The sequence below is a fragment of the Ambystoma mexicanum genome, chromosome 5q (genome assembly GCF_040938575.1).
Source record: "Ambystoma mexicanum isolate Mex_15411 chromosome 5q, UKY_AmexF1_1, whole genome shotgun sequence".
Lineage (NCBI taxonomy): Eukaryota > Metazoa > Chordata > Amphibia > Caudata > Ambystomatidae > Ambystoma > Ambystoma mexicanum.
Genome location: NC_090933.1, coordinates 991,670,601 through 991,685,029, shown reverse-complemented (window position 1 = coordinate 991,685,029; position 14,429 = coordinate 991,670,601). Strand labels below are relative to the sequence as shown.

Below are 14,429 nucleotides of genomic sequence, written 5' to 3'. Positions count from 1 at the left end.
TCATTTCATTTCAACACCATTCCAATATTAACTTTATAAGAGTGTGATTTCAAGCACAATCAAAGCCTGCACTATTAGAAAGATTCTGTAGCGTCTGCATTAGCTTTAATACAGATGCGGCAGCAAGTCTCCAATATTCCAGAACACTGTTAAGTAGAGAGAGATGTCAAGGTTTCAATTTCTGACACACGAATTTCCTAAGCTTCAACATGAAATGAACGGCCATGTTACCTGTCAGGGATCCATCGACATCAATTAAAACAACTTCATGCTCCCATCTGAAGCCAGCCTTGTTTGGTGTGTTGTAAAACTGGATCCCGTTGAACTTTGCGCTCCAGCCGCCACATCGATCTGTGCACACCCCGGCAATAGAGGTCACGCCAATGGCGGCGCAGCTACGATTGAAATTCATGAACTTTGTGGAGGAGATTGTAAGGCCTTCATCAAAGGGAAGGACAATGCCCTTGGCTGTACAGTAAGAACTACCAAGTCCCAGCTCGTCCAGGTGTCCAACAATGGTCGCGTTCTTTATAAGAGCTCCATTGGGCTCCCCCCATTGTCCCACGAAGTTGAGGAGTATTCTCTTGGTTTCTATGCCAGCATCCTCGTTGTTCACCATTCGGAAATTCAGAAAATGAAGAGCCCCCCCATTAACCCATTCAGCTCCTTTTTGGCAGTTCCAGGTGGTCAATGAATCGAATGCAGCCGGTTGTGGCACATTCGAACTGCAGGATCCTTCTTGTGTGGGAAAATAGTCTTCAAAAATCCATATTCCAAACCACCCTTGAGAATGTACTGTGTTATTAAAGAACTCACCGAGAGGAACCCTTTTCTGGCAGATATTCGAGTTGTAGGATGGCCCATCTGGATTGTCATGCATTCGGTACCAGAAACCAAAGTGGGTTCCACCAGCCGCGGCATTGTGCCGGATTGTGTTGTTTGGATTGGTCACCCAGTATCCGGCCGGGGTAATATCGTCATTCAAGAGGCTGGTGCTCTGGCGCACAAAGACTGCAAGATTATACTGCAAAACGTTGCCATGCTCTATCCCATCTTCTATGAAGAATGCCCCTCCCATGATATCATAAATGACATTTCTCTCCACAAGAAGGTGGTGGGTGTTGTGTATGGTCACGGCTCTGTTGTAGGCCTGGTGAATTGCGCAGCCTCTCACATAGGACTTAAACTGCAAATCGCCCATCAGATGCCAGTGTATGGGGTACCTTCCCAATCTAAATGCTTGCCCGACATGGAATAACTAAAAGAAAGAAAAAAGCAGGGTTCTGAAAAAATATTTACTTCATGTACTCAAAATATATTTCGTGCACACTTAAATTGCATTTACGGAAAATAACAATTTACTATTTAGAATGTGTAACACATGTAAAAATGCCCTGTTGGTTACCTGTGTAAAGAAAACAGTTGATTTTAATTTTTTGGCTAGTGATGCTGCGTTTCAGGATAGAGACTTCATCAGGGCCACTGAATGGGCACTCATCTTGGCACTTTTGTTGTTAAACTAGTAATATTGAGTGCAGGTGTATTCGGGACAGTGGTTCCGCAATGGATTTCCATGTGTGCAAACAAGAGTGCAGTGACCATAAACCTTGCAATGCAAATGCTTGTTGGGCCTTCTCCATTAAAGCCTCAAGCTTGGTTACTCAGGGCTTCATCAGGACTGATTCAAGCATCGCTCACTCCTTCCCTACCAGGTTAAAGTTGCCGCAACCGGGAAAGTTAATGTGTTCCCCCGTGTCTATAATAGCACCAGGCAGGACACTTTCAACAACTCTTCACAAGTTCTTCGGTTTATGGCGATTCTTAATAATTGAGCAAGGCCTGGACGAGGCAATGCTTTGAGGTTGTAAAGTGGGCTCCACTATTTTGCTCGAGGTGCTACTGGTGATATGCCTCTCCATCCCTGGATCCAGAAGTAAGCTTTTGTAAATGATCAACAGACCTTTTCCCTACGGTGTTCTCTGACAGCAGATGTATTTCTCCTCCCGAACAGGTACTTGTTGTTGTTACTAAGTCATGTTTCATTAATGCTCCATTTCTGGCAAAAGGCATTCATTTAATTCTCAATATCAAGAACATAAAGAAGCAGGGGATAAAAAAAGTACCTCTACATATTCAATTCTCCCAGTGGCAAGGAGCGCGTCTGGCTTTGGCGCGTGGAACATGATGCAGCCTCCGAACTGATCACTTCCTATTTCTTCACCAAACCGTCCCTGGAAACACGTCTGCGTCGCAAATTCACCTGTAGGGTGTTTTTAAAAACGTGTGATATAACATGGTGGTTATTTGAGAAACACTATTATGTCAAGCTAAAGGGGAAGATGAGTATTAAATATTCTGTTCCCCACGTGTCCTCCGAACTGTACCTATCCGCAAGTATTGATTCCGAGCAAGACTTTACTAGACAAAAGAGTGGGTTCATGGCCTGCACCTCAGTCTACAATTCCACCCCCTCATTCTCCCTCCCCAGTAGATCCAGATCCCGCACAGCAAAAACCTTGCTCTTAGCCCATCTTCATTTGTATGACGAAGTCCGCAGCGTACACAGTAAGTCACTCTGCCCACTGTGTGGACGTCACTGGTCTAAAAACCACCCACAGTATTCACGTCCACTTCCCCTTTACAAGGGGGTAAATAGCAAATCTTAAGTGGTAGAGGTAGGGGTAAATCATGCTGGGTCCTTCTCTCTAGAAAAGTGAAGAAACAGAGTGCTACTAGCGGTCCCTATTGCCAGAGACATCCACACAGGCCCAGGAAGGAAAGTAAAGGTTTAACGCAGGCATAAGGCCAAGGCACAGTTTCATCCTTGACTCTGCTTTTCAACAGCCTCAATGGACTACGTCGCCCTAAGGTATCCCTGTCTCCTCCTTTGGCAGATTGGCCAATCCCATTGCCTAAATACTTCTGACGTTGAAGGGGGGCTGCATGATACAGCGGAAGTTGATTAAAAACAGCAATGTTTGATACCCTCAATTGGGTATTTCAACCCCCTGAAAGACAACCTCAAAAGCAGACACTTGTGATAGCAGAAATCATGCAAGGTGTAAGATCACCAGCAGAAAACAATTGTTAATGGTAAGCAACTCTTGCAAGGGTAGCTCTGGGAGAAAGAAGCCTTTCTGGATTCATCAAGGGGGAAGGAGCACGTGTCCTGCGCTGTCCGTTTGTTTTCCAGCCCTTAATGACTTAACAGCTGCAGTATACTGCTTTAAAGCACAGTTGTTCTTAATGCGGACATCTAAGAAACATCAACATCCCTGTGCTAGACCCCCCAAAATTCCATCGTTCAATGTATGCATGAGTGTCTTAGGTATTCCTGGATGCAGGGCTTAACCAGGATCTTGTTTGCACCACTCCCTTTAAACTTGGAATGGAATTGCTCACCCTCAAACCCACCCGACATTGCTCCAGTTCTTGCGCTACCCTTGGACATGAAAAGGGGATGTTATGTTTGCTGTGAGATCATGCAAAGGTATGGTACGGCACAGCCTTTGTGTCAATGATAAGTTGTTTCCAAGCACACAGACGTTACCTGTATCAAACCCATCGGGGCATGCCGGAATCGAATCATTCCATTCTGGATGGTCAGTGCCACGAATAAGGATATTCCTTGTGAGGAGCCCGACTTCAGCTCGTGCTTCAAACACTGTCCCATCGGGCAGCGTGACCGATATCCCCAGATGTTTGTACGCAAGAGCAGCTCCAATGGTCAAGGTCCTGCCATCTGCTGACACTTGTGTTATGTTTCTCTTTTCATTCTGACTTTGGGTGTGTCTGAAATGAACAAATCTCATATTCATAAACATGTGTTTAGAATCCTGCAGCGTAACAGTTCACCTCCGGATACAGTCAATTTCAAGCCCAGATTAGTCTTGTAGATGCTTCTACCATGTGCACTAAAGGGGATAATGCAGGTTCATGAATTATGTCATTATGCTCCTGGTTGTTTTGGGATTTATTTTTTACTGGAGAAACCCACTTCTCCCCTTACTGGTCACTCTTACGTATACCTATTCCTGTTACCCCTGAGCATACATGGAAATGCTGTCCAGTGTGTGTTTGCCTGCCAGCATTCTATTGCAGACATGGGCTCTCATTACCAGTTGGCCGGTAAACTGCCGGCGCTACAGGTGATTTATCGGCAAACTTGCCCTACCGTTAAATGGTGCCCGATATTCAGGTGTTACCAGCATATTACAGGTGCCGGAAACAGCAGTAGGTTCCCATTCCATGGAGCCCTACAGGCAATTCTTTACCGGTAGGGGCCTGAACACCCGGCAGGTCAGCCCTGCCGGTAGTTCACTGCCCCTAGCAGCAAACTCGGAGTGTGCCAGCCTGGAAAAAAATGCCAGAGCCGGTGTTACCGGCATTTTTGTCTGCATTTATTTACCTGGAACAAGACTTGTAGAAGTGGCATCAACACTAGATTTTCATTCCCAGTACTCTTGAAAAAGTTCACATTACATTAGCAGTGCTTCACCTTTAATCGATGCAGAGAATGATTCCTTGTATCAAATGTATTCAGAATGCAATGGAATATGGTAGCCTACCCAGCCGCTGCCTGTCACAAAACAGCTGTTTGAAGCTTACATGCATGTGCACGTGAGCTGATCATAATCACAGACTGGCCAGTCCGTGGCCCCCTTGCTTGGATCAGGAAAAAGTGTTTTGGGTCATTGTCTGACATTAAGAAGTAGTTGTTGTGTAACCTAGTCAACTTTCATGCAGGAATGAGGCACCTACTCTCTCAGCTAACCTGATACATACTGTACACAGGAGAAACGACCAGAAGGTGCATGAAACATATCGTTTGCACGTGCATTTTCTGCAAAGTACCTATGTCCAGTAGATGCAATTACGATTTCATCTCCGACTTTCCACGTGACAGCATCGTGCAAAAGCAGTGTGCAAGCGCCGGCTTCAGCGGTCTGCGCCAATCGAGTCCAAGTCACAGGAACTGGCAAGCCTGGAATGAAAAGAAGAACCTTAAGGTTTGCTCATGGAAGCTTCAGAAATATCTCTGCTTGACTTTAAGCTCGAATTCGTGGACATTTTTAAAATATCCGATATGGGCTTGCATGTTGGTGTTTCAGCTCGAGTTTAAACCCTATTCCCTCAATGCCAATTCATCAATTTCAAAGCAGTAAATCTAATATTCAAAAACACCAGCAATCGGTACTAAATAAATAGGTCAAGTCACCCATGTGGACTTAAAATCACATTGATGCCATTTTTCCTCTGCATGGCAACTTTGCTTTGACCCAACATCTCCAAATTGAGGTAAATTGCAGAATTGTGTACCCAATAACAAAAGCAAAAGGTTTTAAGCCAAGAAGTGCATCTTGATTGGTTTCTTGAATCAGTGTTAACTCATTTCAAACTGAACAAGGACACTGCAAAAATGATCACTCAAAAAGCAGCACCTAAGAAAATTATTTAATGACAACCAGCTTCTAGTTACACTGCATGGCTCTCTCAAACAAATAACCCACAACCCTACCAAAGTATTTGGGGCTCATTGTAAGTTGGCAGTGGTGAGCTGTTATGTTTAGAAATACACATAGGTGGTTCCGTGCTGCCAAATATTGTCCATTTGCGCAGCAGAGTGCAAATGTTCAGGGCAAAAGGCGGCATACACTGAAATGGGTGGGGTTGGTCAAATTTCACTATGGCCAGTATACCCCACATTGATATGCCGATCTTGGGCCAACATTTCAGCCCATCAGCTGTTATGGGGCTGGAGCCAACAACAACATATAAAGACACTTTGATACATATAAATCTAAATGACTATTAGAGAGACATGATAATACAGTATCAGTATCAGCAGAACCATTCAAACGTGGAATTAACCAGCAACATCGAGATTAATCAGCTTTTATCGTGACTGCAGATATTCTCACAGGTGCCGACAGGTCTTTTTAACATAGTCTGATCATACACGTTGCTGGTTGCGGTCCGCAATCTGTTGGAGCCTTACCATGCAGGTCCAGGATTCCTTCTCTCACCGCCAGAGTCTTTGCACCATAGAGTGGAAGTTCAGGCGAGCGCAGCTGTCCATGCAGTGTGATAATGGCCTTGTGCTGGAACGGGGCCTCTTCTGTCCCAATCTAAATTGAACATGCAAAATGTGGAAAGGGTAAATACCCTGCCTTGCACACCTTCATTCATAAGAGATTAGTTTAAATACCCTGCCTTGCACACCTTCATGCATAAGAGATTACTTTAAATACCCTGCCTTGCACACCTTCATGCATAAGAGATTACTTTAAATACCCTGCCTTGCACACCTTCATGCATAAGAGATTACTTTAAATACCCTGCCTTGCACACCTTCATGCATAAGAGATTACTTTAAATAACCTGCCTTGCACACCTTCATGCATAAGAGATTACTTTAAATACCCTGCCTTGCACACCTTCATGCATAAGAGATTACTTTAAATACTCTGCCTTGCACACCTTCATGCATAAGAGACTAGCGTGGCCTCCTGATTCCAGCATGCTGGAAATGTCTCTGAAATTAGCACTAGGACAAAAATGGCCCAATTGCGAAAACATATTCTTTCAAAGCAATTTTATGACAAGGAAAAGGACATAGGTACACATTGCTCTTCTACAAAAATGCATTGCCCAAAATGGTCTGTTCCTGTGTGTATATCTATGTAGACCTGACACCACAAGAAGAGATTTCTCGTCCTCACATAACCCAAACCACTGGAAAAACATAGATTGGTGCTATATTCATGTTTTGACTTAGAGTTGATCAGTCATTGTCCATACTTTAATTATTTATTTTTCGAATTAGTTGTTTCCCAGTGGACACTAGAAATGATTGACAAAGAAAAAGCAGCACACGCAGGCCTGAACACTGAGAAGCAGGGGTCACCAAGCCCTAGAACAGGAAGACACTTCACTTGGCAAACAATGCAATTCCATTCCCTCTGTACAGCACCTCGGGCCTTTGTGGGGCAATCTGCCAAAACGGCTGATGTGCAACACTGTTTGCTTTTCAGCAGGCTGCGTTACCGAAAATATTATTGAGATGATCTGCATGCACGTTCCGATAGAGGGATCCGTCTTTTGTACGGGGATATTCCCCATGCGGAGGATAGAATCCCGCATTGCCTCATCAGAGAGCGTGTGCAAGGAGGAGAGGGATATAGACACGCTAGATCATCCGGAAAGTGGTTTGGGTTAAGGAGCTTCGGCAGGGGCAGAGGTTATTCCGTGGACCATTTGGAGCCTGCTTAGGCTGCAGTGGGCACTCTCAGGGGCACTCGGGTGCAATCGCCTCCTTAACAGAGGCGTAGCCAGGATTGTCTAACAAGTGGGTCCTGAAGCTAATGTAGTTGCGCCCACCGCAGTCACATTATCATCTGTAAATGCCCACAAAGTGCTGCTGAGTGGGCATTTATAGATTTTGGGTGGGCCTTGCCCACTCAGGTCCTACCCATGTCTTTCCCCTTCTGTAATGGCTTGGCAGGTGAAGAACGATGGTCTGGAGGGTTGAACAGAGCAATGCCAGTGGTTAAGATTCATTCTAAACATTCCAGCCATAACCTCTTTGTTTTTGCTTTGTCACCCCGAGTGGGACGGTTATGCCCAGACGTGGGTCCCGTGCCTGCTGGGCCTAGATACCCAAGCTACTCCTCACTGATGAGGCCCAACTAGGCTGAAACATGTTTGGGGATGCTTGTGGTCTCGTGCAGAAGGGATGTGACCTAGCAGTTCGGGCTGGACTGCCCCTTTGAGGTGGGATCAAGCCTTATTTGCATATGGTCTTTCCCTTTCTGTAATGGCTTGGCAGGTGAAGAACGATGGTCTGGAGGGTTGCCCAGAGCAATGCCAGTGGTTAAGATTCATTCTAAACCTTCCAGCCATCACCTCTTTGTTTTTGCCTACCCTGTCTACACCTCTTAGCAGCCGTCTGCCAAAGACACATGGGGCTGATAGTCAAGCAGGGCAGCTGGAGCAGCAGTGTCTGCATTTTCCACTATGCCACCACTATTGTTGTTGTATTTTGGGGGCGCAACGCCTTCTTAATTTACAGACATACAGGCGGAGCCTTGGGTTTTCCATCACAGAGAGCGGCACTCAACACCAGCTGGCTTTTAAAAAACGAACCCACATAGATGGGCACAATTCATGGATGCAATCATAAATAAGAATATCCAGCGCGGACTGTACCCCCACTTTGATCGGGGGTTTCAGCCTGTGACAAGAGGCTAGGTGAATAACCTTCCTAACAAGCCTTCTGCGCTTTCCCTACCGATCATGAACTCTAAAGAAGCAGCTGCTCCTCAGATGTTTATCATCAGTAGTTATGGGCAATCCTCTCAAAAACAAGTTGTAGGCCCTTCAAAGTTCCTTTCCGATAATCGAGGAAGCCTGATGGGGTTTGAGAATCATTTAGATTACCGCTATCTCCTTATATCTCCCTACAAGCCTCGAACCGCAAAGGACATTTCAGGCAACTAGAAAGATTGAAGGTACAGAAAGGGAATCTAGAAGAGCTTTGCAGGTCTCAGTACCACAGTAAGATAGCTCAGTGAGTTAACAGGCATGCTGCAGATGTTTATATCCAGCCAGTAGATAGAAGGGTGAAATCTTGTCCGGGAGAACTCAACCTTTCACTCACACACAATACGCACAAATGAATGGTGCAGTGATTGCCGCCATGTTTGCTATTATGCCCACCACTTCCTATCTTTGCCATGAGCAAGCACGCATGGCGACCATCACCAGGGATGTGCTGCATACATGCTGACGTTCACCGGAACACAGGTACGCTATATGGCCTGTATTGTGCAGTTTTATTATGAAGAGTGAAGAGTAGCCGAAACATTCTATTTATATGGCACATACCACAAACACAATGAATTCTTTGTGTGCCACTATGCGTTGAGTCTCAAATAAGTGGTTCTAATTTCATAAACTCCAAGGGGTTGGAGGTGCCCTCCCATGCACCCCAACTGAGCTGAAATGATGCTCAATCAGCACGCGCCGAATGGGGCACATACACAATTATGGACCCTTTTTGAAAGCCTTTTGGGGAAGACTTCCAAAAACTGAACATGAAGTGGTAATTTTTGTCCATGCTTAGAGCAACTGCCGAGCAGAACACCTGCATGTAATTAGCCTAGACATGTACGGGGGGGTCCTTTGTCTTCTGACCTTTCAGCCTCTGTTCAGACCATGTTCTGGTATCGAACCAGCTTCAACTTTTTAGCCCACACTTGCTGAAACAATCAAATGTACACGTGGATGAATTCGCTGGAATTCGGGAAAATCAAATTCAGCTTGAATTATTTTGTTTTGCACACCTGTGTCATTAGAGAGGTCACCTTATGCATGTTATTTCTTGACCAAACCTTCAATATAGCGGATCAGTCTGCACTCTTAGGTAACTTTCCCTCTGCACAGGACCACAACCAGCCCCAGGCCTCCTTCTGCCTTAGTGGCTTCTTCAGTGAGCTACAGCTTGAGCCAGCAGGCTGCAAATGCATACACCGGTTCTACATGGGCAGACTCTCTCAGGTCCAAAGAGACAGTGGTGGTTGCACTCTGCTCTACACAAATGGCCAATATGTGTATTTAACAATATATGCTCCTTGTCCTTTTTGTACTGGAGCACACACTCGTCCATGTGTTTTCCAGTCTTTCTATATTTTGAGTTCTCTTGGATTATATGTCGTTTCAAACTTTCTCTGCTTTTGAGCTAATTTATAAACAATCTAAGGTGGTGCTCAATAGTACATTCATTCTGGCTGCTATCCTAGATCATTATTAATATTTAAATGCCCCCTAGAAGCATCCTGTGATCACTGAGAGGTTCTGTATAGTCTATGGTTTGATTCTAGCGAAAGGCCACATTACTTTATCAGTCAACATTCCATATGGCACCCCCATTTCACCACAACGTTTAAGTAACAGTCGCGTGTCATTGTGCTATTGTACATGGGCTATTGTTTTATTGTACATCATTGTTTTACATGCGACATTTTCCACAAGGAATGAGCGATTGCCTACCTGAAGGACGCCTCCTTCGGCAATGAGAATATTCTCTGCTTGCAATTCTATATCAGCTTCGTCAAATATGAGACTTCCCCCTGTGTATAATTATGGAAGATAAATCAAGCAGGCATTCATCACTGTTCTACAAAGTCAATATATTTATTAAAAGTGGCATAGTTCTTAAAGTAACTTGAATTGTACCCCGAATGAGAAGCATCTTCAATACAGGGGTGCTTTGGTCCAACAGTATTGTTTGCCCCTCAGAAATGACAGCCAATGAGCCCGCGTCAGGAGGGGATTTCCCGCCCCAGGTGTAATTAGAGGACCACACATCAATGTAGAAAAAATCGGCGTGATCCTGCAACACAAAAGTCATTCTTGTCTTATATTATTAAACTAGTTTCTCCCATTTCGGCTTTCTGGCCAGATACTGCGAGCACAAGCATGAAGTATGTAATCAAACAAGTTAAAAAGTCAAAATATAACATGATGAAATGGGCGCACTTGAAGGCTAAAGAAAACTGGATTTCAAAAGTAGATTATATGTGAATTGTGGGTTTGCCAGTTTATTGTAACCTGGGTAGTTTAATTGTTAAAATACATGCAACCCAATGTAGGGGGCTAGATTATACAATTCTTGGTACCAGTATACATAATTGTGCACAGCAGTAGTAGCACTATGGCAGAATTACCCAAGTGCAAAAAGCACATTCTTTCAGTGCATGTTTGCACCTGGGCAGTCCAGGTTCAAAAATGCATTGCAAGCATTCGTATGTTGCACTAGGGCAATTTTTGCGGTAGTGCTAATATCGTGCACAATTGCACTTGCACTGGAGCAAACTTTCTGTAATCTGGTCAATAATGATGTCAGCGTGCCTTCTACTGTACATCTGGCCAAATGGTGATATAATTCTTATTTTTTCACACTTGACAATGGTCCATGCTCTCTTCCAAAACAAATAAATACGTGGTAGAAATATTCGCGAGGAATTGACTGCAGCAATTGTTGCCGTGAATATGTTTTACCGCGAATAAACAAACCAAACCCATGTCCCCAATCCGCCAGTACAACCACAAATCCCCCCTACTTACCTTTTCTCCGTCTGCTGCAGCGTCACTTTTGTCCCTCTAACGTGGGTTGAATCCGATGCCACAGGGTCCCTTTTTCTTTTTTCTTATATTTTTTTTCAGTCCCCCGCCTCCAATATTGAGGAAGCGGGGGTGACCCCCACGCCCTCGAAGTCCAAAAATACTGAACATGGTGAGCGGGGGACACCGCCGCAATCCCCTCTCTTCATGTTCTGTATTTTTGAAAATTGATCGAATGGTACTGGCATAAATCGGTTAAATGTAACTTTGATAGATTTCTTTCTCGATCAAATCGGCTAATTACAAAATGCAGGTAAAACTAGCCTGCTAAAAATATGTACAAGATCCCATTCTCTGTCAACATCAATTTGTTTAGAAAAAAAGTATCCATTTTAAATAATTGTACATGCTTCTTTAAAACATTGCCAAAGCATCCCTCGTTTAGCCCACATTATTTAAAGAGTGTCTTGTATTTCTTATGAAAAACAAAGGAAAAACAAAAGCAATGAAATTTGCGCCGTGCAGTTCTACCGTGTATATACATGTGTGTCAACAATTATTCAGAAAGACTGGGTTAAAAGAGGAGAAAGGATGGAACAGAGGCATTTAGGCTGATTCCTGATATATGCTCACTGGTCACCAGGAGTATGGACTCAGACACATACGACCCTGTATCATTTTGAATTCCATTAACCACAACAGACTAAAGGCAGCGCAAACTCTTTTTAAACTATTACTTCTTGAGACTCAAGAAATTATGAGGAGCAGTGTTTCTATTACCAGCATCGCAATCCCTTTGCCACCGATGTTGACCTTGACTTTCGTCCGTTGTGAGGGCGACTGCGCGCTTGTTATACAAACGATCTGGGTGGTGTTAGCCGATTTTACATCACACGGAGCCCCTGCGATGGTGACATTAATATCCGCAAGGGTTGAACTAATTAAAAAGAAAAAAAAACAATTGTCCTCAATATAGCTAAAGAGGCATTTAAAGGTATTCAGATATTTCAATTAATCCCCATATCTAATGTTCATCAGAGATAATATTAGAAGACAATACAGTATTTCCCAACAGCAGCCCATAGACTAAAAGATGATACCTTCCCTAGACCTGCCCAACAGCAAAGCTACCATGCATCCTTCCTCGGTTCCTTCCAACTCAGCCCACCTCCTTTTCAGATCCTAAAGCACCAACAGACCATGCAGATGGCATTACCCAATGACATTATCTAACATAACACAAAAAGCATCCAGCTCATGCAAGTGATTTCAAAAACATTCACAACTAAAAGCATTTGGTAACTTACTGAACACATCTGGTGGTGAACGTCCAGTGATGACCACTTGGTGGTGCTGTGTTGTGTGTGCCTTATTAGGTGGCATGGCATATTACATACATCTTCTGTGGTTTGAACACTGTTTGTATTAGCTTCCATAATATTGCCTCTGCTGTTTGTGATATGCGTATGCTTATGTCAGCAATACAAAAAATAACAATGTCCAATTAATTAGTAATACTAGATAGAATCTGACTCTGTGTGGAGCTTGGTATTACAGGATATATTGCTAGAGCCCAAGCAAGCCACCCTCTGGCTGCAAGCTGTGGCTGATATGTGACAGCATTAACAGATCTATGCTTAGAAGCAACCAGCTATTCAATTCTTAGGCAATATGCCCCTCGCCGCGGGGCCATTACCGAGTCAGGTAAGTGGGGTTGGGAGGGTGGTGAGGGGATTGTTGGGCGTCGGTGGGGAAAACACTCACCTGAATCCCCGTCGGGGGAGGATGGCAGCCTCCAGCCCTGCGGAGGCTCAGAGCGGGGATTACCGCCGGGTGAGGGATTCTCGCCGAGGTATGGACCGGGCGAGGGCCAGTCAGAATGTTTGTTACATTCTGGTTGACCCTCGCCGGGTACTAATTGAAAATAAATTTGCATAAGGGTATATACTTGCATACACCTTTTCACGTGCCTATTCCTTATGGGAAGTGGAGGTAATTACATTCATGCAGCATTTCTGAATGAGGAAACTTCTACTTTCTCCATGCACGAATATTAGACATGGATTATGTTCACTTATTCTCTTTCTGACTAACAACATTAAAATTAATATATGCACTTCCAAATGCCTACTTTTCTGATATTCATGTATAAATGCTAAAATAACTATGAGGGCCTGACTTGCAACAATGTTTTCAATGGGACTTTCCCATGTTAAAACATTTTTGTAAATCAGGCCCTGGGAGTTTTAGTTTCAACTTTTAAACATTTGTTATCTGTTAAATAATAGCTGAATTATTAATTAAAATTTTGAAAGGGGTTTTAAAGAATTGTATAACACTACAAAAGGTTAGTTCAAACTTTGAAAGTTTATGAAGGACCTTAAAGACACTGTTCTCGTGATTATCAAAAGGCTTTAAAAGATGCCTATGACTTTAGGAAAAGTAGACATGTTTAACAAAAAAAAGACAACATATTTAATAGTTGAATAAGGTGAAATTATTAGAAAAAAGCCTGCAAATACTTTGGACTTTTGAACTACTCTGGACATCATGATTATGGATGATACCCCTAAGGGCCTACAAAAAAGGCTAGGTGCACTTGAGAACTATGCAATATCGAATGGCCTCCAGATTAATGTTGGCAAAACTAAAGTTATGGAATTCAGAATGGGTCCGAAAAAAAGATGCAGTACTGTGTGGACCCTAAATGACAGGTCGAAGTGGTTTCTTGTTATAAACATTTGGGGGTTGGGATTGATGTCTATCTATCGTGGCGCCCACATTGGGAGTACATGCATGATAAGTTACAATGACGACTGGGTGCACTGAGCAAGTTCATTGGGACGAATGGGGGTCATACTATTAATATCGTTCGTACCATCTATCAAGTAAATAGAAGATCCCTTATGTTATACCATGTGAAGAGAACTAAACTCTTGATGGGAAATCGCTGAAAGCACTCTTGAGGCTTCCTCTGAGTGTGCCCTGCAAGCACCTAATGTTTGAGTGTGGTCTGTATAGTATTGGCATTGCGGTCTCAATAAACTTTATTGCTAACTAGGTAAATAAATGAAATGGAACTGTCTGCTCGTGTTCATATGATTTATAAGACATATAGTGATCGAAACACGACCATGCGCAACTGCTGTTCGGAATGGGCAACAAAGACTGAGGTTTATTGGATTGACCCATTGGGTGGCAGCTCGGGGGATTTTCTAATTATAAATATAGGGTGATGAAAGTGTTGAAATCACTAACAGAGAACAGCTGTCTGTTGCTATGGCTACAAAGATAAACAGTAATGA

The 14,429-nt window shown here is 43.6% G+C and overlaps 1 protein-coding gene across 1 annotated transcript in view; it reads right to left on the bottom strand.

The window, feature by feature from the left end:
• PKHD1L1 (PKHD1 like 1) overlaps nt 1–14,429 on the bottom strand; it is a 361,418-nt gene that overhangs the window by 134,193 nt on the left and 212,796 nt on the right. The window contains exons 43-50 of the mRNA XM_069622133.1: nt 11,905–12,061; nt 10,237–10,393; nt 10,051–10,130; nt 5,999–6,128; nt 4,855–4,984; nt 3,551–3,792; nt 2,124–2,260; nt 232–1,258 (exon numbers count right to left, since the gene is read on the bottom strand). Of these exons, the coding sequence (XP_069478234.1) occupies nt 232–1,258; nt 2,124–2,260; nt 3,551–3,792; nt 4,855–4,984; nt 5,999–6,128; nt 10,051–10,130; nt 10,237–10,393; nt 11,905–12,061 (2,060 nt within the window). The remainder of the gene's footprint in view (nt 1–231; nt 1,259–2,123; nt 2,261–3,550; nt 3,793–4,854; nt 4,985–5,998; nt 6,129–10,050; nt 10,131–10,236; nt 10,394–11,904; nt 12,062–14,429) is intronic.